This window comes from Drosophila navojoa, chromosome X (genome assembly GCF_054131105.1).
Source record: "Drosophila navojoa isolate 15081-1374.11 chromosome X, UAZ_NAV_1.0, whole genome shotgun sequence".
Classification (NCBI taxonomy): Eukaryota; Metazoa; Arthropoda; class Insecta; order Diptera; family Drosophilidae; genus Drosophila; species Drosophila navojoa.
The window spans coordinates 2,536,829-2,564,613 of record NC_142895.1 but is presented as its reverse complement, the minus strand read 5'-3'; the positions used below and the strand labels follow the sequence as shown (position 1 = coordinate 2,564,613).

General features: G+C 41.0%; 2 protein-coding genes across 2 annotated transcripts in view; both read left to right on the top strand.

Annotated features, from left to right (window-relative positions):
- Positions 1 to 27,785, top strand: part of LOC108658056 (endoplasmic reticulum GDP-fucose transporter) — a 178,213-nt gene that overhangs the window by 3,768 nt on the left and 146,660 nt on the right. The window lies entirely within an intron of this gene.
- LOC108657818 (uncharacterized) lies at positions 69 to 17,590 on the top strand. Its single transcript, XM_030389080.2, has 6 exons — positions 69 to 1,585; positions 1,694 to 1,963; positions 13,427 to 13,636; positions 13,702 to 13,784; positions 13,858 to 13,973; positions 15,183 to 17,590. The coding sequence occupies exons 1-6, from the start codon at positions 1,104 to 1,106 to the stop codon at positions 15,435 to 15,437; spliced, it is 1,416 nt and encodes a 471-aa protein (XP_030244940.1). The 5' UTR covers positions 69 to 1,103; the 3' UTR covers positions 15,438 to 17,590.

Below are 27,785 nucleotides of genomic sequence, written 5' to 3'. Positions count from 1 at the left end.
TGTGACCAGGTGCATTCTACTCATAAAATCCCACTCATTAACTACTTGCCAATTATGCGGGTTACCTGTCCAATTGAGTTCAGCCACACTGACGACAGTGGCTGAAATTCGAAGCGCAGCAAATACACACGGCGACGCAAGAAGGGCCAAAATAAACAGCAACAGCAACAGGGGCAGTCGACAAAACGGATTTATTAAATGCACATGCATATTTATTTATAAACTTGTTAGCGTACGCAAACGTGTTACAAATGCGCTTCCGTTGCAGTCGGAACGCCGCCGCATCTTCTCGTCCGTGCTAAGTGTGCCCAAGTGCAATTATCGAGCGCAGTCGCCTGCCGCCTCCTTCGTTTGTTGTTGTTGTTGCTGTTGTTATTTGCATTTGTTGTTTTTGGGTGCTAATATTTTATGTGTGTGTGTGTGTCCGTGTGTTTCTGCCAGTTGGAAATTCTATTCAATTCTGGTGCGGAAATTAAGTCGTGTATCGCCGTGTCTCTCTGTGCATGTGTTCGTGTGTGTGAAAGAAAAAGGTGAAACAAAAAAAGGCGCAGTTGCGGCTGCCGCCGCTGGTTGCCGTCGCCGCAGCCGCAGAACCGCGTACCGTAGCATTCGTATGCAAGAATTGTCGTTGTCGTCATTATTATTGAGCGTCGGCGTCGACGTCGCCAATGCCGCCGCCGCGTCCGGTTTAAATTCAATCAAGCGGCAAGCGAAATAAAGCAAACGATAAATTAAATAAAACATTGCCAACGTCGCATTGTTGTTATTACAATTGTTGCTGTTGTTGTTATTGCGCTGTTGTTCTACTGCTTCTTCTTCGTACTCCTCCGCTGCGCTGTTGCTATTGCCTATTGAACGAAGCTTTTTGCCGCCCAACTACCTCGCCCGCCTGGCGCACCGTTAGCTTAACGAAACTCGTGCGAGTGCATTCAACTCACGCACGAGCACCGAGCAACAACAACAACATTAACATTTACAGCTACAACAACAAGAACAGCAGTCAAAATGCTGCAGTCTCTGCTGTGAATTAGCATACAGAACTGAACGAAACTTTTGTTAAGCTTAAGCCGACTGCGCCGCCGCCGCCGCCGCCGCTAACCGCAATGCTTGCTAACGTGCCGTCAACGTCGAGTGCTGTATCTGCGTCTGCTGCTGCCTCCGCCGCCGCCACAGCCGCTGTCACAGCAGATAGCTGTGATGAGCGCACACGTCTGCTGGGTAGCGCATCGACGCCAACGCCGCCGCCGCTGTCGCTGTCGCCGTCGCCACCAAAAACGTTGACGCTGCCGCTGGTCCATGCAGCGACGCATCCGTCCCGCAGCAGCAGCAGCAGCAACAGCAACAACAACAATCACAGCGGCAGCAATAGCAACAACAACGACAACGATCTGGAGGCCAGCAACAACAATTACAACAACAACGACAACAATCGCAGCGACGTGGACGACCTGTCCGAGGAGACGGCCACCACGGCCGGCGCGGCCGACTCTAGCGATCAAAGTGATAAATTCAACCGCCCGCCCACCCACAATCAGAAAAAGCCCAAGCTAAGCAAGCTGGGCACTAAAAGCGTTGGACTCAAACGGTGCGTAACCCAAAGAGCTTTCCAGTCCTCCCAATAAGCAAACACACAGAGAATTAATTTCCCTTTATTATTCTCTCTCTCTCTCTCTCTTTGTTTGATCCCTTGCAGCGTGTCGTTCGGCTCTTCGAAAGGCTCCATGGTTGAGACTTTGGTGTTTGAGACGCCGACGCCGCTCTCTGAGCACGTGGAGCCGAGCTTTGGTTTCGATGCGGCCGACGCCGCTGCTGCGGCCGCTGCCGGCGCTGCTGCTGGTCAGCCGCTGCTGGCAGCAACTGCAACAGCGGCGACGCATTTACCGCTAATCGGCAGCAATTACGCCACCTACGGTGACTATGCAAAACTGAATATGGACGACAGCGGCATCGAGGTGCAGGAAGAGTGAGTAGAAAACAAAAAACAATAAGAATAGTGAAAAAGAAGAAGAAGACGATATATAAATGTATGTATGTATGTATGCGTATAAAGAGAGCACTAAGTAAGCAATTAGTGCAAGAGAAATGCGGATCGCCAGTGCAATGACTGCGCGTGACGTCACAGCTGATGGGAATCTTAACGTAGTAGATAAAAGATGAAAGAGACTTTTGTGAAACGCTTCGGAACGGTGTTTAATTAGCCATGAGCTGATGATGGGAACCAAAATCTTGACCAGGCTGGAAATGAGTTGAGTGTAAGAGGAAACGGAAATGAAGATTTGTCGAGTGCAGGAGTTGGTAGTCTCGTTAAGATGACAGAATTGTGGGAACTTGACGAAGCTGAAACGGGCAAAAGGATTTAATACGTGCAAACGTTGGTAGTTTCGTTAAGTGCAGAGAGAGTGTCGTATGCAAAGTGCACAGAGCGGAAACTAGCCTCACGCGCTCATCTCTTGCACAGCAGCTGAACAAAAAGCTAATGAACCCATTTTTGATGCAGTTCGCTTTGCACAATGCGCTTCATCCATATGAGTACAAAAGAACGTGCTCTTTTGTTTAATGGATTTGCTCTAAATTGGGATTCTACTTTTATGGCGCATTAAAAGACAAAAGATCATGAGAGGTACTTGGTTTTTTTTTTTTGTATTTATTTATGTATTTACTTTTTTCGTAGGCAGCTTTCGCTTGAAAATAAGCTACAGTTAAGCCTAAATCCAAGCCACACACACACACACGCACTCAGCCCAATTGGCATGCATTGAACTCTGCATGAAAAACAAACAACCCTCCGCGCCAAAAAAAAAAAGAGAGAAACAGATAAAAACCTAAAACCTTTTTTAAATCGATAATTACGTTGGAAGTTTAAAAGAAGCAACTGAACTACATCTGATAAGACACACACACACACACACACACACGCACATACACACAGGATGCGCCGCTCTGTTTACTTAAGCCGCTCTCTTCATCCGTTCTCTCTCGCTCTTTCACATGCTGTTACCCATGCCCAATTTGATGTGCCACCACCAACAACTCCAATTGGAGTTTATCCAACTGTTTTTTGCTCTGCGCCGGCGCTGCAGTTGCGCGTTCTCAGCAGTAGCAGCAGCAGCAGCAGCAGCCGTTGAATACCGTTAAACTGCGCTGCTGTCGTCGTATTCATTGCTTACATAATGTCGTGCTATATGGGTATGCCTGTGTGAGTGAGTGTGTGTGTGTGTGCATTTTAAAGCATGATGTAGGTCAACTTCATTTGGTGGTTGTTGACCCACATCTTTATTTTTGGGCTCTGTTTAGGTGCCTGACTGTCTGTGTGTGCGCGTGTGTGTGTGCGTGTGTGTGACTGTTGTCTATTAACTGCGGCACACCCACACTACGCCTTTTATAATTAAAGCTCGCCCCTTATGTTAAGCTGTTTATCGATAACTGCAATCGCCCACGCATTCATTGTTTTTGTTATTTAAAATTTTTGAAACATTGCGTGTGGCCTCATCGATAGCCCGCCGTTGTCCGGCATTGTCGATAGCACACCGCGCTTGGCGTTGCCAGAGTTTGCATTTATTTTTGTGACCTTTCCCGCTTGACTCGCTCACTCTCCATCTCTCTCTCTCTCTCTCTTTCGTTCTGTGCGTGTGAGCTTTTATTTGCCGGTTCGTGCGCTTCAAGCGCGACCGCGTGATGTCATCGAGCGCCACTTGCTGCATGGAAACATTCTTTAGCTGGCGAACTACCGAGCTACGGCTACTTAAGTTCAATGGAACCGTTAACTTCTTGAAGTGCTAGAAATGAAATACCCTGCAAACGTTTGTAGAGTGATCGCAGCTGGATTGAGAGAGGGGCGAAGGAAGTGAAAGAAATCAAGGGTATAAGGGAATGATAGGCAGCAATATATAGAGAAAGAGCGATATACAAACGATATGGCTAGATGAAAAGAGAGAATGAGAGAGAAAACACGACAGAAAAGTATGGAGAGAAAAAGATGGAGATAAAACTGTCTTCTGCTATGCGTTACATCATGGCTAACCGAATGGATATACGCACAGCATCGAAGGGTATAGAACAAGCGAAGCATAAGAATAGACAACAGCATTTGCTGTTATTATTGATTATGTTTATGAGATCGAAGATTGAAGACTGAGAATGAGAATGTGAATGTGAGAATAGGAATGCGAATGAGATGAAGATGAAATAAAAATGGGCTGTGCTTGAGGTGAGGTGAGCTGGTGTGGCTGCGGGCATTAGCACAGTTGGCCCGGATGCTGGGCCGACTGACCCCGGCCAGTGTCCATTCCACCTCTTCCATCCCCTCTACTGCTGTTGCTTCTTTATCTTGATCTGGCAGCGCTTGCCTTGGTAATTTTCAAGTGAATGTCTTGAAATTCGAGCACCTTGCGCATGTGTGTGTGTGTGTGAGAGACTGAGTGTGAGTGTGAGTGTGCGTGTAATCTACGTACAAGCTTTGGCTATTGTGAAAGTACATCTGCATCCGTGTCTGTGTGCGTGAGCTGTCAGTCCGTCGATTGATTTTCCGGTGACCCATACACTTGCCAAGCATGTCAGCAGGAAGAGGCGGCGGGAGAAGAAGAGACGGCAGCAAAAAGTCAGCCATTGTCACATTTTGTGTGTGTAATGTTAACGGTAATTGTGCCGCTGGTCAGTCGCTCAGTCAGTCAGCCCTATTACCTACATACACTCACACACACACACTCGATGTACGTGCGCTCTGAATAGTTTTTGTGGCGGCGTCGACAACAATAGAAGCACACACACACACAGTGACAGACAATGTTCCCAATTGTCAGCATCAGCGCGTCCGCCCGTCTGGCAACCCTGTTTATTAACTGTCAAGCACAGCCGAAATAATAGAAAAAAATATAAAAATTGAAGAATATATGAAAAACAAAACAGACGCGCGCTGCTGCGCCCGTTGCAATACACGTGTCTGTGTCCGTGTCCGTGTGTGTGTGGTGCCCCCACCGTCACCTCCTACCCACCCATTGGGCACCCCTGGCTTGGCACGATTTCCATTTATCAGTCAGCTTCCCCAATGGCTTACCTTTTATATAGTTACGTGTTTATGTTTCTTATGATATTATTTTTATTTTCGTTCACGTTGTGTATAACATCAGCAGCAGCAGCAGCAGCGGTGGCGGCGGCAGAGAACGTTAGCAGAGGGAGCAGCAGAGCGCGAGAGCGTAAAAGAGAGCGCTCTCTTGCGTAGCGGCACTTACGCTCTCTTCACATAGCTTTGCATTTTTGTGAGTGCGCAAAAAAGAACAAAAACAACAACAACAACGGGGAAAAAAAAGTGATGTCATGTTTGTTGGTTTAGCAGCGTTGCCAGATGTGGCACGTTGGCGTTATTGTTTGTTTGTTTTTGATTATTACAATGTGCGTTTATGTTGATGTTGTTGTTCATCTTATTGCGCATCTGCGAAAACAACAATAGCAACAACAACGCAAAAACCATAAACGGGAAATTGGCGCAGTTCGTTTGGTTCTATTGTTGTTGCCGTGAAACAGCTGCCAAATCTCCGAAATTGCCGCCTTTTTGTTTCTGTTTGTTTTTGTTTGGCCAAAAGATTATTGCGCGCATTTCCCAATTGGATTTTTCTTGTGTTTACGTTTACTGCGTAGCAGTCAAAATTTGTTGAAGAAAGTACAGCAACTATTTAAAGATCAAAATGAATTTATTTTTGTTTGAATATAAAATTTTGTACTAAAAGTTAGCAGTACAAAATTTTGAAAACATTCAAAAATACATAGCTTTAAGATCTGTTTATTAATATGCCGGATTAGAAAATTTTCATTTTCACTATTCAATATTTTGTTTCTTATTGAAACTATATTAAGCGAGCTGCGTTTTGTTTTGAAAATACATCGCAGTTAATTTCCAGTTGGAATAGGAAAAATCTTTGCTAGGTGGCAACCTTAGCGCATGAACTTCACAGTTGGAGAGCGCGCGCTGCGGCTCTCTCGTGCACTCTCTTAGTTAGTGCGGCTCAGCAACGCGCGCTCCTGCAAACATTTGTGTTCGTATGTGTGTGCGTGTGTGTTTGCTATGTGTGTGTGTGTGTATATTGTATCTTTTACTTTTTAGCAGCAAGCTTGCAAGTTAGCTAGGCAAACGCAGCGACAACGCCAAACAGCCAACAACAAACGAGAATTACGTGCGGGGCGCTCGTTCGCTCATTGCTTGGAATTCGCCGTATTCTTCTGCCACTCGTTGTTATTGTAAATTTTCAATCTTATTTTGTTACTTATTTTTTGTTGTTTTTTTACTGTTGTTTATGTGTGTGTGTTTACTTGATTGAATTTGTATTGTCAAATCGTGTTCCGCGTTTGGTGAGTTGCCTTCAACAAACAACCCCAGCAGCCGAGCGCGAAACGGTCAAAAGAGAGAGAGAGAGAGAGTCGAGCAAAGGGCATAGACAGCCAACACTGCTCGGACGGACAGACGGTGGTTCGGTTCGCAAAAGTAAAACGCGCGTAGAATCGCTGGAAGAGGAAGCAGCAGCAGAACGTTGAAAACACATAGCAGCAGCATAAGAAGAGGAAACAGCAATAGCAGCAGCAGCTGCCGAAAGTCAAGTTGTCAAGTGCGTGAATTAGTTGTTAACAAATTAAATGCCAGCTAAATGTAAAGTGACAGCAACTAAATGTACAAGAAACAAGAAAAAACGAAACCACACGAAAAACAACAATTGCAAAAGTCAATCGTGCGTGCCAAAAAGGGACACATAAACACACAAATACGCATGCACACCTACACAGCTAGGCAGCAGTCAGTGCAAGTGGTTGGTGTATTAGTAAGAGAGTGTGTGTGTGAGAGAGAGAGAGAGAGAGAGAGCGAGAGTGGGGCAAAGAGAGTTGCTGTTTGCAGTCACAACACCCACCGCCGCAGTGTTGGTAAATGCAAGCCTTTTTCTTTTACAAATGCCCAAAACACAATTGAAATGCCATGGCAAGTAAATATAGAAAAGCGAAATAAGTAATAAAACAATGTGAAAGTAATTTACGCCATTGTTATACAGTGTAATTCGCCCCATGCCCACACACATACACATACACACACGCTCATGCTGTTACGCTTAGCCAGTTGCTGTTGTTGTCCATGGTGGGATGCGCACAGTGAGTTCATCGCAAAAAATAATACACACTAGCGCCCCCTTCAGTTCTCCTCGCTCAACAGCAGCGGGCTACGTTTGCCCGCCAACGCCACTTCACCACCCCATTTGCCACTCCCCACGCTCACACAACCACACTCTCTCACTTGCGCGCTCTCGCACACTGTAGCGCAGCTCTGCTAATGCTCTGTGAACGCAATTAAAATACACTGGCCCGACTAGCGCATATTAGTGTACACGTATGTGCGTGCGTGTGCGTGTGTGTGTGTGTGCTGCTGCTGCCTTTAACAGTGTGCGTTAAAATATAGTGCCTTGTTTGTACATAAATTAGACATAGCTTTAAGTTTGGACGGTGTTCGTGCCCGTTGCGGCGTTGTTATTTCTATATATATACATATGTATATACATATGCTTGTATGGTTATAATATAAATTCTATAATATGGCCATGTGATCGCATCTCTGTGTGCTTTGTGTTTTACAAATTTTTGTTGAAAATAAAATGCCGACAGCGGCCGCAGTTGCCGTCGACGTCGAAGCGTCACAGCAGCAGGTACGGGCGCCGCAATGCAGCGCTGCTTTAATGGCATGCAATACAGTAAAACAAACAAGTATTTTGTTTTTATTTCCAAATGGCATGCAAATAAATTGCTGCTGCTGGCGCTGCTGCTGCTGTTTGACGTCAAGTGCAAAAATGTTCAATTAACATTTCGTTCAACTGTTAATTTCATATTTCTTTTTCTCATTCTTTTTTTTTAAACGTTACGCGCGGGTGGGGCTCAGCCACTGACATAAATCTAACACACACACACACACGCACACATCTCTATACACATGTATGTGGCACAGTAATTTGTTAAATTAATTTACGCTGCTCTCAATGTTCATTGCCTGCGTATGCGTCTGCATGTGTGTGTGAGTGTGTGTGTGTGTGTGCTGTGACGTCGTCCCAGAACTAATTGAAAGCTCTGCCGCTGCGCTGCTTTGATGCGCTCATCGCTGTGCAAGAACTAAACGACAACAACAACAACAACAGTCGAACGCAACTGAAGAGTAGGAAGCAGCAATAGAGGAGAAGAGCGAAGATGAGCAGCGGCGCTCAAGTTCGCTGCATTTGCTTTCCAACACCTTGCACTTAGTCGCAGCTATCTCACTCTTACACACACGCGCCCGCACTCCTCCCACTCGCTAGAGCAACAAGTTTTTAGTTTTTATTTCCCCCTTTGCTTAGCGGTGCTTGCTGTTGTTGTTGTTGTTGTTGCCTTTTAATCTGAAGGAAGTTTATGATGAGCAGACAGCCCACTACTAACGTGTGCTCCCTCCTCCCCCTTCTGTTTGGCTGGCACTTGAATAATGGGAATAATACAAAAAAAGAGAAAAAAAACTTGTTTTTCGTTGCTTGTAACTTTGCTTGTTCCTTTTGTCGTGCTGCTTGTTACAGTTGTTGTTGTTGTCGCATTCGCATATCAATTTCGGCACATGACGTAAGCTTCACATGCTCAATGAGCCGCCGCCAACAACAACAACAACAAGAACATTAGTTCGTACGTTGAATTTATGAAGTGTATTTGAAAAGTAAACAGATAAAACAACTTGGCGCTGGTTGATGAAATCGTTTTAGATTCAATTCGTTTCGATTTCCATTCCCATTCGTTGCGCTAGTGTCTTCAGCAATGATTGCTATGACGTATACCCTGTAATTAGTATAAATTGTCTATAAATAAATGTTGCGCTACAGTCAAAGCTATTCCAATTGATAAGGTTTGCAGTTGGTCTGAGAGTTTACCCTAGAAATACCCTGTAGTTGCCTAAATGTATATGGGAATGAGAAGAGTTGATATATTTTCAACTCCAGAACCATATAGAGCACTGTATATACCCTGTAGTGTACTATTCTGAGGGATATTTGTAGAACAAAAGTGTCTGCAATTAATGTTAACTTATTTTCGCATAAAACCCCATGTACAACACTAGAAATACCCCTTAATTTTGAGCACTATGAGAAAAGGAAAACGTGTGTCTTCTACTATCTTCGTCTAATACCCTGTAATCTATATATGTATAACAGTAAAAGCTGCAAATATTAACAAGCGACATCTTCCGCCTTATCAGTCGTACATATGTATGAACATGATTTCTAATCAGTGCTTGTATTCTAGGCGCTGACTAAATATTGCTTCAATTGACTCATTCAACTAGGCGTTACCTAAAAAAAAACTATGTACTTAAATTTTAATGGGTTCAAATGAATAGAAAATAGTTAAAATGAATGAATTTTATGCATAAATAGAAGCTGATACCCTGTAAATTGGTGTTATGGCCTGACATTGTTATATATATATGAGAATTCCAATCTATTTCCATATAGTATAGAACATTTACCGGCTCTATAAATAACCTGTGCTTATCACAACCTCACAGTGTGAATTATCATGCGTAGACAGCTTATAGAATAACTGCTAATCTCTAAAGAGTCCCAACGTATTATCGACCAACAAATTGCGCAGAGAAATCCAGGCAAAGCTTCGGATTTAAGAGAATAACTCTGGGTGTATAGCCAAGTCTTGAGTCTAGGGTAGCTGATAGTCTGGCATGCTGTCATGATCTCTAACCTTCAACTGCGTAACTTGTTTGGAAACAACTTGTGAGCTTCTTTTCGATGAACAAGAGACCAAAAAATGACTGAGCAAAAACTCTGAAAGAAACAGTAGACGAAGACGAAGAAGAAGAAGAAGAAGAAGAAGCTGATGGACAGCGGCGCACACAAAGAACTCCAAAACGTAGAACGTCTAGCTGAGTTGATCGTAGATCTTAGATCACATCTGGCCCGCAACAGCGTTAAATAGAGCTAAGAATATTGCTTTGCGGCTCGTTTCGGGTTTCCTGGAACCGCACAAGAAACATAAACGAAACGAACTGAAGAAAAATGAGAGAAGTAGAAGAAGTAGAAGAAGAAGCTAAACAGCTAAAAATAGTACACAAAAAACTTTAGAAAGCAATTAAAGCAAAGCTTCTTGGGAATTTGCCGTTTACGACTTGAACTAGTTGCGAATTATTGTGATAAAAAATGGGGCGACGCTTCGTGCGGTGGGAGCGGAGCTAATTTGCATGCATGTAACGGGGGTTTACTTGGACATTTAATGGGTCTCTCGTACCATTATGCAACACTGCATGCATATAGGGTATACAAATGTGTGTGGCAAAGGGGCGACGCCTTTTGTCTCAGCTGAGTTATGAGTCATAAGTTAGCTTGTTTTTATTCCCTTGTCCCTTCGGTTCGACCCTTTGGCATTGCTCTTTAAAGTTGCGTTTTGCTCGAAATGAGGTCACATATCAATTAGTTGTAGTCGCGCCGCTGTGCTGCCAGGGCACCGAGCTCTGATATCATTCAATAATACCATCGATAATATGTTTACAACTAATAGAATTCATTAGCTGAATGCAAAGTTCTTGTTCTTGTTCCCTTTCAATGTCAAATCAGAGGCAGCCGCCGCAAAACTTGTCAGATCTACGTCAATTTCATTTCCAATATCATATGCAGAGATATACATATATATATATTTTTTAAATTTTGTATAAACACAAGTCTAGAATCGTGAATCACTGGCCTTTGAGTAAATATAAAAAAAAAATCCATTGTTTATAGTTTTCGTGTTTCATAATTAACTCAAGTGCATGAACTCTATGAATTTCGGGTAAATATGTATATTCACAATAGAAAACATGTCATATACAGTTGTCTGCTTTTTTATCATCCCATATCATATGTCAATACTTTATTAACCGCAATCTCATCTCTCATTACTCTGTTCACGTGTCTGCCATATTCTATTTGCTGTCGTATATCTGATGTTGTCTATGCGCTATATTTTATTATTATTTTTTCCTCTATCTTCTATCTACCTTTATCCTCCGTCTTTCATCTTCCATCCTCTATCTTTTAAACTCACTATTCTCTATTGTATATTCTCTCTTTTATCTCTTTCCTCTATCACTCATCATCCATCTTTCATCCTCCATCCTCTATCTTTTAAACTCACTATTCTCTATTGTCTATTCTCTCTTTTATCTCTTTCCTCTATCATGCATCATCTATCCACTATTCTCTAGTCTCTTTGCTTTCATCTATCTCTCTATCATATGTTCACTATTTTCTAATCTCCATCAATGCCTCTATCTATCTTCTATCATCTATTCACTGCTTTCTATCGTTCAACGTCTATCCTCTATTATCCGATTTCTCCCTTTTATTCGCCATCCACTATCCTCTAACTACTCTACCTACCCTTCTTCAATCTGGATACCTCTGTCTTTCTTACCTCGCCTCCACTCGTATTCCATCTTCTATCATATCTCATCTTTGATCATCATTCATCTTCAATCTTCGATCATCTTTAACAGAATTTCTTCTGCAATTTCCAACTGATTTTTGGACCTGCGCCCTTTTCGCTGTGTTTTGGGCATACAAAGAGTTGTATGATGTACGACGTCGGGCATATTTCTATGCCAAGAGCAACACCTTTTAAACAAGTTGTAATTCGCAACTGGTTTAGGCCGCGACTTGCCTTAAATTAACTTTTAAGAGTTGGTTAACCTCGACGCTGTCGTTTGTGGCGCAAAGTCACGTTCGAGTCGCGACGTAATTCAATGAAATAGTGAAATAATGAAACACATTAAGATACCCTAGGGATTGCCATGTTTCCTGGAAATGTAGTTCAGGGTCAACGACACACTCTCTCTCTCTCTCTCTCTCTCTCGCTCCCTCTTATGTGCATATTGTTTTCTCTCTTCAACACGATTGCGACAATTTGTGGCACGCGCTTAAATAGTAAAACTAGTTGAAGCTGTCGCTGGGTTTTTGCTTTTATTTGTTTCTATTTTTCAAGAGCTTGTCGAGATTTTGCGGTCTTGCCATGTCAATTTCCATTTGTGGATGAAATTCAATTGGAAAAAATTTAATTGAAAAGTTCAAATCGCTGACGCGATGCGTTGCGACACAAATTGGCAAATGACTTAATTCAATTGACATTGAATTTAATTGGTGGACAGTCGGCAACAGAATTTATGCGACAGCCGAACCTAACTAAAGCACGAAATAATTACAGATATATTATTCCGATTGTGATACTTTTCGGAATTCGGGAATAGCGTCAGACACAGCGCAACGGAGAGTTAGACGAGTGTTGGTAGAGCTATTCGAAACTGACCTGAATCGATGAGATCATAATATACTTGATATGAGATTAGAATAGGAGTACGAATCAGGTTATGTTAATAAGAATAGAAATGAGTATATAATAATTATAATGTTAATGATGATAATGACAATAATACGACTATAAGAAGGATAACAACTGTTACAATGACAATGACAATGGGGATAATGACAATGATAATGATAATGATAATAGGAAACATAATTAATATTACAATGACAATAACAATGGGGATAACGATAATGATAATGATAATGATAATGATGATGATAATGATAATGATAATGATAATGATAATGATAATGATAATAGGAAACATAATTAATATTACAATGACAATGACAATGGGGATAATGATAATGATATGATAATGATAATGATAATGATAATAGGAAACATAATTAATATTACAATGACAATGACAATGACAATGAGGATAATGATAATGATAATGACAATGATAATAGGAAACATAATTAATATTACAATGACAATGACAATGGGGATAATGATAATGATAATGATAGTGATACTGATAATAGGAAGGATAATTAATATTACAATGACAATGATAATGGGGAGGATAATTATATTGATAATGATAATATCAATGATAATAATGAAGGATAATTATAATAACAATGACAATGATAATGATAATAGTAATAGCTATGACAATGAGAAGGATAGTTCCATTGACTATATCAATACTTGTAATGCTAATAATCATTATTAATGATAATGTCAATGACAATGAAATTGATAGGGAAACTAATAATGATGATGACAATGACAAAAACCGAAAGAAGTAAGACTTACGAGTCTAGGCATAATAATACTGATGACAATGATAATGACAATGACAAGGCAAAACAATGCTCATGACATGGATAATGACGCTATTAATGAGTCTGACAATGACTATAATAATGACAATGCCCAAAATATTTATAATAATCACATTGCAAGGGAATGCCACTGACAATTATAATATATATTAATAGTACTGATAATAATGATAATAATAATAATAATAATACTTAATAATAATTGAATTCTTTCTCTCGTTTCTTCTCGCCAATTGCAGATCGGAGCGTTCGATAGTGCGCGTTTCAATTTACCAAAGCAGTCAACCGCAACAGATTTGTCCGCCAGCCGAGTATACATTAACGAGTTTTTCAGATAATTTAGATAATACGTTTAGTAGCTACAATTGTAACATAGATTTTACGCAAATTGCGGCGGCAACGATGCAGCCAACCGTTGGCCTGGGACCAGCCTATGATAGACAGCAGAGGTGCTTTACAAAGAAAATCTCAGCTTTTGCAACACTATGTTAATCAACACTGTTTTTGTTTTTAGCACTGATTCCGGTTGGGATAATCCGTTTCGTCCGGGCGGCGATTTATCCAGAGAGGCTGATGAAATTGTTAGCATGATACGTGGTAAGCCCGGCGGCAAATTCGCCTTTCTCTGCAATTCTCACTTTAGCTAACATGCCCACTTTTCTTCACACAGGCGGCAAGCCCATCACGCCCACAGAGGATCGTACAATAGGCAACGGCAACGCACAGCATGGCGACGATAACTGTAATGGCGCTACGGCAACAGGCGAGACAGTTACCAAAACAAATGTAAGCGAAAGGAACGGAATTTGATGAGAGGGAGAGAGAGAGAGAGAGAGAGAGAGAGCGAGAGCGAAAGGAAGAGAGATAGAGAGAGAGAGAGAGAGGAAATGAGATAGAAAGAGTTAATGAGAGGAGGAGCTATATAAAGTTTGCCTGGAGAAACTACTGAGTGAGAGAAATATATATACTGAGAATGCATAGAGAGAGAAAATCTAAAAAGATCAGGAGCTACAGAGAAGCAGAAGGATGCGAGAGCTGATGATGCATAGGGACGAAGAGAGTTGAGAGAGAGAGATACAGACAGAGAGAGAGAGAGAGAGAGATACAGACAGAGAGAGAGAGAGAGATACAGACAGAGAGAGAGAGAGAGATACAGACAGAGAGAGAGAGAGAGATACAGACAGAGAGCGAGAGAGATACAGACAGAGAGAGAGAGAGAGAGAGAGAGAGAGAGAGAGAGAGAGAGAGATGCAGATGTAGAGAAAGAGAGGGGTAGTGTTATAAAGTGGGTGCTACACAGGGAGATAGCGAAGTAGAGAGGGAAAATGCGATATAGATCTTGTGAAGCTTAAATACCCTACATATTTAAAATGTCTAAAAGAAATCAGTAGATTCGTAGTTCGATTCGTTTTGAAAACTTGAAGTGCATTTACAAAGCATTGCCCAATAATTCTTGAGCTGCCCAAATTTATTCCATTTCGAAATCTAACCTATATAGAGGGTTACGAGTATTGACACTAAATATGAAATCAGTCTCGGTATATGCAATATACTTAAATACGGTGTAACTGTAAGGCAGATAAAGATCTTGCAAATGCATTTAGGTAAATCAAGATATAGTCCGATAAAGACATACTCCATAAAAGAAATCTTTTGTGTTGGAGTGTCGGAGTTCAGCGTATGCAAATAGAGTATCGAGTGTCTAAATTACAATCTTGGTTAGATTTTATACCATATAGCAAAAGCTGTAACTTTACTCTCCATGGATTACTTGTGGGAACAATATGTCATTCGTTAAGGAGCCTACAAAAACTACACTGACTAGAGTTTGCCTTACTCCAATTTTAAGTACACATCGCAGACTTGTCTCCCTCTTCCTCTCTCTCTCTTTCTCTGAAGATTAAAAAGTTCTCGCTACTCCGCTCCCAATCAAAAAATAAAAAATTTCCTAAAAATATTTACTAATCATGTCTCTTTTTTCCAATTGCCTTGCAGCTCTCGCAGAATCAAGCGACAGCACAAAACGGTACAAATTCCCATGGCAGCAAGGTGGGCGGCTCGACTGGAGTGGGTGGAGCAGGCGGCAATGGGGTGGCCAGCGGAGCGGTAGCCGGCAAGGGAGATAGCAATAATGGCGTCACTTCGCTGGCTCAAGTCTCAAAGCAGGTGGTGCCCGGACCCACTTCGGCTAGTCACGTGGTCATCGACGAGAAGAAGAACAAGAAAAAGGGATGCTGTGTGGTGCAATAATCAACGAGAAACGAGGAACGAGGAACAGCAAACAGCGAGCGAAAGCAGAAAGAGAAGCAAAACAAGAAACAGAAAAACACACACACGCAGACACAGAGACGAAACGCCGTAGATAGAGAGAAAGAGAGAGTTGGAGCCCAGCTTGGACATATGTATGGGCATACGGGGGATACTAGGGATACTGTATGGGGCGTATCATATTTAATGTTAATGTTAAATGCTAATTTTTTGAAGGGGGGAAAAGTAAAACGAAGCTGTTGATATTTTGAATGCTGCTGCATGGAGAAATTTGCTTTGCTTCTACATCAAACAAACACACACACACACACACACAAGTCAAAGCAAATCAAACGTATGAAACTAATAAATAGGAGAACAGTAAACGAAACACACACCCACACAAAAAAAAAAAACATATTAAATACCTTAAACAAAACGAAACGAGACGAAAGCTCTCTTACCAGAAAGAACAGAAATGAACAGAACTTAACAGAACCAAGAACAGAATGTAATGTAAATGGCAATGTTAGCAGTTACAGCAGCGCGAGCGACAACTGTTAGCAACTGTTGTTGTCTCACTCATACACACTCAATGCCCGCTATAGCTGTCGCAGTCTAAGCCACGTGCAGTTGCAGCTTAAATTTAATTTAAAAAAGTAATAAAATGAAACAACTATGATATATACCTATAATACATATGTATGTATATGTCATATAAATATATATATGTATATATATATATATTTATATATTTGTTAGTCTGGATATATATGTATATGTGTATATGTTTATGTAAAGCCGATGCTACAGCAATTCAACAGAGCAAATGATGCTGATTCTATATATATATAAATATATATATTTTCCTTTATTTTTTATTTTTTTTTTTTGTAATGTAACTCGACTTTATATACATACATACATAATATATATATATATATATATATTATATATTTTTTCGTATATGTAAAATTAGAGGAGCTTTTTAAAGAGTATTTAAAAAGTCGATAACAAAAAGAGAAAATAAGAACAGAAAAAGTTTTTGCTTGCATGCATAACGGAAAGGAACAGAAAAGAAGAAAAAAAAAAAACAAAAACAAAATGTATTTATTTTTTATTTATATGACGATGAAAATAATGAAATTAAATTAAATGTTAAAACCTTAAACAAAATATACAACAAAAACTAAATAAAAAAGAAAACAAATATACACGCATACATACATACTTACATAAAATACATACATATAAACAATACACTCAATAGTACACACACACTGACACACTCTGCAATAAGCAGAGCGAGAGAGCGTTAAAGCAGAGCTTGCAAAACTCAAACGGCACATTTTCTGCAGTTAGCCCAGTTGAACTTTTACACGCATGAATTACGCACAGAAAACAGCATGCATTGTAATGTGGCGCACTTATAACTATCGTTTTACTGGGTTCACTCGAACTCTCTTTAAGTATATTCTAATGAAGGCCAGGCTTTAGGTGCCCCACACACACACACACCCACACAATTATGCTGGGTGTGTGTGCGTGAGAGAAACACTTCTTTGTACTGTAGGCAAGCAAGATAAACAGAAATAGATGCATATGTGTGTATCTATATCACACACAACCCACCCACCCAATAACACACGCATATACAGATACAAGTTACACACACATATATACGCACTGCAGCCTAGTGATATTTGTGCTTATGTAGCGGGACTTTTTTCGCTAGCCAAATAGAAAGCTAAACCAAATAGTAAGACAGAAACACCGAAGAGGACCGCCACCCACACTAACACACACACCAACACCATTCACACACAGCGTAAGCATTAATGTGCTGCATTTGGTAAATGTAATAATATTATTAAAAAGAAACATAATAAAAGTAAAAAAAAATTAAATAAGAAAAAACATATATGTTATAGCAAGCCCCAAAATATGTGCTAATTCAAATTTCCAATAAACAAAATCAACAACCAAAATCAAAAACAAAACTAAGCAAAAAAAAAAAAATCAGAAATAACACTACAAAAATAAAGAAAGCAAAAACATGAAATCAATATTTAATATTGTATATTTCCGATTCCAAAACTCAAACAAATGTTAAGTTATTGTATAAATCCTAAATAAAAAGCAAAAAAATAAAAAAACATGAGAAAACGAGCAAAGAAAAGTAATAAAGAGAGAATTTTTATTTGTGAAGCGAGCTCTTTGGCGCGAGCAGAAACACTGCGCAGCAGACTTCCAGGCGCGCCTAAGAATGCGTAGCTGAGCAAAAACGCTGCGCAGCTGACTTCCAGGCGCTCTTAAGGCCTGCGAGATGCTGAAATTGAACTGCAGCGACTGCGGCTAGTGCGAGAGCGCATCAAAAGACTTCCGCTCTGAGAGTAGGTAGAAGAAGAAGAAACTGACAGCAGGCAACAATATCGCAGAATGACTGCGCAATAACCTTTCCCCTTTAGCTCAATCAATTCAATTAGGTAAGCAAATGCACATAAAATCGTGCTAAGCGGCCATTTGAAAAACATAAATAACGTTCATTTAATTAATCTTTAGTGGTGAAAAAAAAAAGAGAAGCGGACGATTAATGAGCTCAACGAAATTTGAATGCTCTTATAAATGGACAACTGGAATTACCTAATGCAAAGAGAAACCAAAGTAATATGTGTTTAAGAACTTTGATTATTTTGTTCTTGAGTGCGTTATGTAGGGAAATGTGTTAAGCAGGGAAATTTTGCTCTGTTAAAAGTGTCATGCAACCGTGGGCAATTTGAAGCGGGTAATTGCGCTTTTAAGCTGCACAGCTAAAATGGTTCTGTGTGTTGAAGAGAAGAAGGGAAATTCCCTTGCTAATGATAATGTGTGCGTAGAGGAATTGGGTTTTTTCATATTTAGTCTCTCTCTCTCTCTCTGTCATATATTCTAGCCTTAGGGAATTCACCAACATTAACTTAAAGTCAATTCAAAATTTGAATTTAAGAATCGGGAAACCAAAATCTTTAGAGATTATTAAAAATTTAATAAGAAATCAATAAAATGCCAATTGTTAGGTAAACTTGAGTAAAAGAGACTTAAAGTAATGTGCAAGGAATATATGTATAGAAAAACACAAGGGCAATTCGACTATAGAAAAGGCCATTTGTAATAGTAGACAATTTACTTAATCAAAGAGTAGAAAATAGAACTAAACTAAAATCCCATTATGGCTAAATAAAATATGGAAGGGAATTTTTTATAATTTGCTTAAGGTAGAAGAGGCATGGGAAATTGAAGAATAAATAAGGGAAATTTAGACAATTTGGCTAAGAGATAAATTGGGAAATTTAAGCATCTAAAATTTTTAAGGAAATTTGTCAAAGAGAAAATTGACAATAATAGGATATTTACACTTAAGGGGAATTGTGCAAATTCGAAGCTAAACTATACACAAACACCAGACTGGGGGAGAAGGGGCTTACAACCACAAACTGTTTAATGTTCCATTTCGATTTCGATTCGAGTTCGTTTTCATTTCAATACCGACACGAGCCGTTGATGTGGGCAATTTCCTGATGCCAAAAACCTCTTGGCGCAACTTTCAACAGTTCGATATGAGAATTTATAGCTGACATTCTTTTTTTGTTTTTTTATGGTGTTTTTTTTTTTTTTTTTGCTTTTTGTTTTTTTTGGCTTAATTTATGAACTTAATTCGAAAAGACATTTATAACAATTTATCTGGATTTGCGTTTGTTTTAGACATTTATATTTATTTGCTGTTGTTGTTGCTATTTGTGTGTTTCCATTAGGATTTTTATGCTAGATTAATTGGCAGAGCAGCTGTCAATTTTTTAATTGCTGCGCCTAAGCAGCAGGCGGAAATATCGAATCGAATTGAACCGTAGCGCGGCGAATTGTTAGTGTGTCCATTAAAAAGTGCCTGACGATAGTAAACGCACACGCACACGCACACGCACACGCAAATTATGTATTACTCATACAAGTAGAAGAAGAAGCTGTATCTCTACATTCAAAAATCTATCTATAATGGCTATCTATCTTTATTTCTATCTCGCTTCTAATGACCAAAACTTGTTTTAGCCATAATCCACGATATGAGACAACGGACAGTGTGTGCCAAAAGTTGAGCTACCAAAGTGTATGAGACTCAATGAACTATATTGTAAATTGTGAAACCAAAATATGTGCAATGTCTATAGAGTATATACATATAGTTTCATTAAATTTCAATTTAAATAAAGCTAAAACAACTCAGGTAGAAAATCGCTTCAGTTTTGGCAAAGCAACGATGAATTTTAGCATTGTTAGGGTATCTTGCAATCGAGCATTTTCAACTATCGTATAACTTCATCAATTATGCATACAGCTCATTACTACAGGGTATTTATGGCCACACCCAAACACTCTATTTACGCTTGATGCAGCCATTTAGTTTTGACACTCACTGTGACGCACCTGCCGCACCCTAATGAACCTAATTGCCGATTGCGGTTTATCGTGTGGCTGCAAATTATGGCAGGGCAGCGGCTGCGACTGCGACGCCAGCAGCGACACGCAACCAGAACAATAGCGTGCGCAAAGAATGAAGAGCAAAATTGGGAAGAGCTGAGATCGACTATCAATTGCGACATGTGTAAATACGAACAAAAGTAGATGACAACAATGATAAGGCTATGTGTAAGCATCCCACCATCACACGCGCACACATGCATGTGTATGTAAATGAGAGCGAAGAGCAGCTTAATTTATGTGTAAAAAAAAAAAACAAAAACAAAAAAACAATTGACTCGAAGCTGCGCATGCGAAACACAAACGCTCACACACAGAGTCGTATGTATGTAAATGCACACGCGCACGCCGAGAGCGCGCAAGCTAATTAATACATGCGCATGTCTACCTAACTGTAAGCAACGCCTCATTGGAAGAGGGGAGAGAAGCGCCAGTTGTCAGTGTTGTCAACGACGCACGCGCCAGCTGCCGTTGGTTTGAGTGTATGTGTGTTTATTTCTGTTGTGCGCATGTATGCGTGCGCTTGGAGTCGCGCTGTCTGGCAGTGTAAAAACTTTTGGAAGTAGAGCAAGTGCCTTCCATTGACGATGATTTGTGTCAGCCGTGAGCCGTAAGCTAGCCTTACACAAGGTTGAGCGCTGTTAGGCGTATGTATGTAATGTATGTATATGTAGAGTGTGAAGTGCTTACAGTTGCCTGTTAAGCCGGCTACATGTTAATTAACAGCGCAATCGTATGACATTAACTGTTAACAGTTGTTATTTGAGGACATTTAGCAGCCGAAAACCAGCTTATTTAAGACTTTGCTGTTCACTTTGATTGGTGATTGAATCTGGTGATTTGTATTTTAAATGCCGAAACTTTAAATCAGCTATTTTTAGAAACACAGAAACTCGCTTTATTTTTATTTGTTTTTGCTTATTTTTTTCTGGCGGCATTCTGCCAGCTGCGCGGAAAACTCAAATAAATTCATATAGTATTTAATAAATAATTCTTGAAATGTGATTCGTGCTTGATTATGGCATTAGCTATTTAAATTATTGTTAGTTGGGCTCTGGGAACCGGCAGTGAGCGCCTGGCTTTATTTATAAGTTTGAATACATACTGAAGTTCATTCTGCTGCGGCTACTGCTGCGACTGGCTCTTCTTCTTCCACTTCTATCATCATTTTTAATATAATTAGTATTCAAATTATAATTAAAATTTAAAACAACCAGAAACTAGAAACTAACATCACAATCCATTTCGATGGCGTTTCTCTAGCCATAAAACAGCCAAAAACCAGAGAGTTTACTATGGACATATCGAGCATATTCATTGCCGATTTCGCCAGCTTCAATCCATTCGTCATCCGAAGCTTAATAGACTCCCTAGCTCGTAAAACATATCAGCTTCATTGTTCTGCCACTTGGCCAGCGCATTATATGTATCCCTCGCTTCCATTCTGCTGGAGCGTGTTCAGGCCGTTCGTAGAATTGTGGGCTCGACATGATTTACAGCTAAGATTGATGCTTTTAACTGAATATTTACGATATGCATGCATACATTGTTCTTAAATGGAAATATATTTGTATTTGTATTTATATTACGTTTCGACTTGAGTCGAATAGAACGTTACTCACTGAGCGTGGGGTCTGTCGATTAGAAAGTCAGATAGTCAATCGGTCGGCTCATACGTCATTCAGTCAGTTCAATCAATCTATCCATCAGTCAGTGAGTCGGTGAATCAGTGACTTACCATCAGCCAGTCAATACATCATTTTGGCAAATCAATCAGTATGATATTTCATACATCAATCAACAATCAATCAATCAATCTCTCATTTAGTTTGCCAATCCAATGACTCAGTCAATCAATCAATCGCGCAAATGACCTATTAGTCACATCAGTCAATCAATAACGTATTAGTCACATCAGTCAATCAATCACGTATTAGTCACATCAGTCAATCAATCACGTATTAGTCACATCAGTCAATCAGTCTCGTATTAGTCACATCAGTCAATCAATCAATCGCGCAAATGACCTATTAGTCACATCAGTCAATCAATAACGTATTAGTCACATCAGTCAATCAATCACGTATTAGTCACATCAGTCAATCAATCACGTATTAGTCACATCAGTCAATCAGTCTCGTATTAGTCACATCAGTCAATCAATCAATCGCGCATATAACGTATTAGTCACATCAGTCAATCAATCACGTATTAGTCACATCAGTCAATCAATCACGTATTAGTCACATCAGTCAATCAATCACGTATTAGTCACATCAGTCAATCAGTCTCGTATTAGTCACATCAGTCAATCAATCAATCGCGCATATAACGTATTAGTCACATCAGTCAATCAATCACGTATTAGTCACATCAGTCAATCAATCACGTATTAGTCACATCAGTCAATCAATCACGTATTAGTCACATCAGTCAATCAGTCTCGTATTAGTCACATCAGTCAATCAATCAATCGCGCATATAACGTATTAGTCACATCAGTCAATCAATCACGTATTAGTCACATCAGTCAATCAATCACGTATTAGTCACATCAGTCAATCAGTCTCGTATTAGTCACATCAGTCAATCAATCAATCGCGCATATAACGTATTAGTCACATCAGTCAATCAATCACGTATTAGTCACATCAGTCAATCAATCACGTATTAGTCACATCAGTCAATCAGTCTCGTATTAGTCACATCAGTCAATCAATCAATCGCGCATATAACGTATTAGTCACATCAGTCAATCAATCACGTATTAGTCACATCAGTCAATCAATCACGTATTAGTCACATCAGTCAATCAGTCTCGTATTAGTCACATCAGTCAATCAATCAATCGCGCATATAACGTATTAGTCACATCAGTCAATCAATCACGTATTAGTCACATCAGTCAATCAATCACGTATTAGTCACATCAGTCAATCAATCACGTATTAGTCACATCAGTCAATCAATCAAATGGCAATCCATCAGGCAAGCAATCAATCAGTTCTTCTGCTAATTGAGCAATCAGCCAGTCAATCACTCAGTCAGACAATCAGTTCGATCAATCAATCACTCCCCCAGCCAATCAATCAATCAGTCCGCCCATCAGGCGATGCTCACAAACTTTCTAGCGTCGATTGATACGGATTGATGTATGTTCATTGATGTTCGAGCATATGTATATCACTCTATTATAGCTAACTACGTAGTATGTGCTAGTCGAGTGGAACTTTTTATATACTTTTATTATACTAATATATAAATTTATCGATTTACGCCGAGCGGGAAGACAAATTGTCATTGTTTGCCCAAAACTGAACTCAGTTATGAAAGCGGGAAAGGCGGGTATATCGATGGGATGGCAATATAGGTAACAGAGAGACTGAAAGCTGGCACTTGAATTGCGTCCATCTCGATAACAATCGATAAAAATCGTTTTGGTCAATTCGAGAGCTAAAGTCATCAAATTTGGTATGTGGCTTATATGTTCATTACTCCATGGAAAACGTTGTATGATATGACGGAAGATATCCTGTAATACATTATTTTACCTTCTCAGGCAATGGAAATTGGGATAATCGAGGGGTGTATCAGGGCTGGAGCTATCATATTTGGCATATAGCTTCTTCTAGAGTCACTTTTCAGATAACTTCAGTTGAAATGATATTTGTATATACCCTGTAATAAGTTATCTACTAGTCAGGCAAATGATAGATACCCTGTAATCAGTAGCAGAAGCTAAAATAGACTAGAAGAATCAGAGCTGGAGCTATCAGAGCCGATATAAGGCTTCATCACTTTTCTATACAACTGTAAAGGAAATGATGCACACATAGATACCCTATAACAGGGTATCTGCTAGTCACGCCATGCGACAGCTCAGCTGCGCATGTGCTGCACCTGCTGCTGCTGCTGCTGCTGCTGCTCCGACGGCGGCCACGCCCCAAACTCAGCAGCTGAGATCATTGATGGACTTATAATCTTTATGAACTGGTTGGCCCATAACTGAATTATGATATGGCCAAGAAGCGTGTGAATAGACGCGATTAGATGTGGGCTACACCTACCCAAAGCATTTATGAAAATACTAAACAATAATAGAAATACATACTAAATATATATATTAAAAAAAACATGTCAAAATACGCATACTATAAACAAGCTAGAAGTATATGGAAAAATAAAAAAAAACTTTACGTTTCGGGGTAAAAGCAAAACGTGTTTAGCTTTCTATTTAGCTTACGCAAACCGCGACTTTTGGTTATTTATTTGTAAGCGATTATAAATATATGCAAAAATAAAAAAAAATAAAAATAAATAAAAAAAACAACACAGATATATGGAAATACAGAAATAAAAACAATTTGCGTAGAAAACACACACGGCTCACATAAAAAAAAAAAAAAAACAAAAAAAAAAACCATAAAAAGGAGCAAAAAAATAGAATTTGTTGAATATGCATAACCGGTCAAAGAACCAGAACCACAATCAGAACCAAAAACCTGATTCCGACTCGGACTCGGACTCGGACTCGAATTCGAATTCGAGCTTCGATTCAGATACAAACGCAGATCCACGGATTCTGTTTCCAATTGAGCTGCCCAAAATGTCGAGAATGCCCAAAACTCTGTGATGCCAGTCTCCCTCTCACTATCACTCCTACACAAACACACACTCTCTCTCTCTCTCTCCCTCACTCTCCTTACTTCTCTCTGTCTCTGTTGCCTGTATTTGTATTTCCTTAAGCTCTGTTTAGGCTGGCCTGACCGAACAACGAATGTGGAATGGACGACTCAAGTATACCCGCACCTGACTAAAGTAGCTGAGGAGAATATATTTAGGGCTAAGTCTCCCTTTAAGAAAAACGTTTTAATGACAGGGAAAGAAGAGATAGAGATAGAGATAGAGATAGAGATAGAGATAGAGATAGAGATAGAGATAGAGATAGAGATAGAGATAGAGATAGAGATAGAGATAGAGATAGAGATAGAGATAGAGATAGAGATAGAGATAGAGATAGAGATAGAGATAGAGATAGAGATAGAGATAGAGATAGAGATAGAGATAGAGATAGAGATAGAGATAGAGATAGAGATAGAGATAGAGGATAGAGATAGAGATAGAGATAGAGATAGAGATAGAGATAGAGATAGAGATAGAGATAGAGATAGAGATAGGAGATAGAGATAGAGATAGAGATAGAGATAGAGATAGAGATAGAGATAGAGATAGAGATAGAGATAGAGATAGAGATAGGAAGATAGAGATAGAGATAGAGATAGAGATAGAGATAGAGATAGAGATAGAGATAGAGATAGAGATAGAGATAGAGATAGAGATAGAGATAGAGATAGAGATAGAGATAGAGATAGAGATAGAGATAGAGATAGAGATAGAGATAGAGATAGATAGAGATAGAGATAGAGATAGAGATAGAGATAGAGATAGAGATAGAGATAGAGATAGAGATAGAGATAGAGATAGAGATAGAGATAGAGATAGAGATAGAGATAGAGATAGAGATAGAGATAGAGATAGAGATAGCGCTAGAGATAGAGGATAGAGATAGAGATAGAGATAGAGATAGAGATAGAGATAGAGATAGAGATAGAGATAGACTAGAGATAGATTCGAGATGAGCTGAGATTAGAGATAGAGATAGAGATAGAGATAGAGTAGAGATAGAGATAGAGATAGAGATAGAGATAGAGATAGAGATAGAGATAGAGATAGAGTAGAGATAGAGATAGAGATAGAGATAGAGATAGAGATAGAGATAGAGATAGAAGCGATAGAGATAGAGATAGAGATAGAGATAGAGATAGAGATAGAGATAGAGATAGAGATAGAGCTAGATAGAGATAGAGATAGAGATAGAGATAGAGATAGAGATAGAGATAGCAGATAGAGATAAGAGATAGAGATAGAGATAGAGATAGAGATAGAGATAGATCGCGCTAGCGCTCGCGCTACGCGCTCGCGCTCGCGCTCGCGCTCGCGCTCGCGCTCGCTCGCGCTCGCGCTCGCGCTCGCGCTCGCGCTCGCGCTCGCGCTCGCGCTCGCGCTCGCGCTCGCGCTCGCGCTCGCGCTCGCGCTCGCGAGCTCGCGCTCGCGCTCGCTCGCGCTCGCGCTCGCGCTCGCGCTCGACGCGCTCGCGCTCGCGCTCGCGCTCGCGCTCGCGCTCGCGCTCGCGCTCGCGCTCGCTCGCGCTCGCGCTCGCGCTCGCGCTCGCGCTCGCGCTCGCGCTCGAGCTCGCGCTCGCGCTCGCGCTCGCGCTCGCGCTCGCGCTCGCGCTCGCGCTCGCGCTCGCGCTCGCGCTCGCTCGAGCTCGCGCTCGCTCGCGCTCGCGCTCGCGCTCGCGCTCGCGCTCGCGCTCGCGCTCGCGCTCGCGCTCGCGCTCGCGCTCGCGCTCGCGCTCGCGCTCGCGCTCGAGCGCTCGCGCTCGCGCTCGCGCTCGCGCTCGCGCTCGCGCTCGCGCTCGCGCTCGCGCTCGCGCTCGCGCTCGCGCTCGCGCTCGCGCTCGCGCTCGCGCTCGCGCTCGCGCTCGCGCTCGCGCTCGCGCTCGCGCTAGCGCTCGCGCTCGCGCTCGCGCTCGCGCTCGCGCTCGCGCTCGCGCTCGCGCTCGCGCTCGCGCTCGCGCTCGCGCTCGCGCGCTCGCGCTCGCGCTCGCTAGAGCTCGCGCTCTAGCGCTAGCGCTCGAGCTCGCGCTCGCGCTCGCGCTCGCGCTCGCGCTAGCGCTCGCGCTCGCGCTCGCGCTCGCGCTAGAGCTAGCTCGCGCTCGCTCGCGCTCGCGCTCGCGCTAGCGCTCGCGCTCGCGCTCGCGCTCGCGCTCGCGCTCGCGCTCGCGCTCGCGCTCGCGCTCGCGCTCGCGCTCGCGCTCGCGCTCGCGCTCGCGCTCGCGCTCGCGCTCGCGCTCGCGCTCGCGCTCGCGCTCGCGCTCGCGCTCGCGCTCGAGATAGACGATAGAGATAGAGATAGAGATAGAGATAGAGATAGAGATAGAGATAGAGATAGAGATAGAGATAGAGATAGAGATAGAGATAGAGATAGAGATAGAGATAGAGATAGAGATAGGAGATAGAGATAGAGATAGAGATAGAGATAGAGATAGAGATAGAGATAGAGATAGAGATAGAGATAGAGATAGAGATAGAGATAGAGATAGAGATAGAGATAGAGATAGAGATAGAGATAGAGATAGAGATAGAGATAGAGATAGAGATAGAGATAGAGATAGAGATAGAGATAGAGATAGAGATAGAGATAGAGATAGAGATAGAGATAGAGATAGAGCTAGAGATAGAGATAGAGATAGAGATAGAGATAGGAGATAGAGATAGAGATAGAGATAGAGATAGAGATAGAGATAGAGATAGAGATAGAGATAGAGATAGAGATAGAGATAGAGATAGAGATAGAGATAGAGATAGAGATAGAGATAGAGATAGAGATAGAGATAGAGATAGAGATAGAGATAGAGATAGAGATAGAGATAGGATAGAGAGCTAGAGATAGAGATAGAGATAGAGATAGAGATAGAGATAGAGATAGAGATAGAGATAGAGATAGAGATAGAGATAGAGATAGAGATAGAGATAGAGATAGAGATAGAGATAGAGATAGAGATAGAGATAGAGATAGAGATAGAGATAGAGATAGAGATAGAGATAGAGATAGAGATAGAGAAAGACAAAGAGAAAGAGAAAGAGAAAGAGAGAGAGTGAGAGTGAGTGAGTGTGAGATAGAGAGAGAGAGAGAGAGATTGAGTAGCTCTACCAAAAATCGCTTAGTCAAAAATCGCTTGCATCCAAAGGTCTCCAGACCTTCTGTATGCTATAG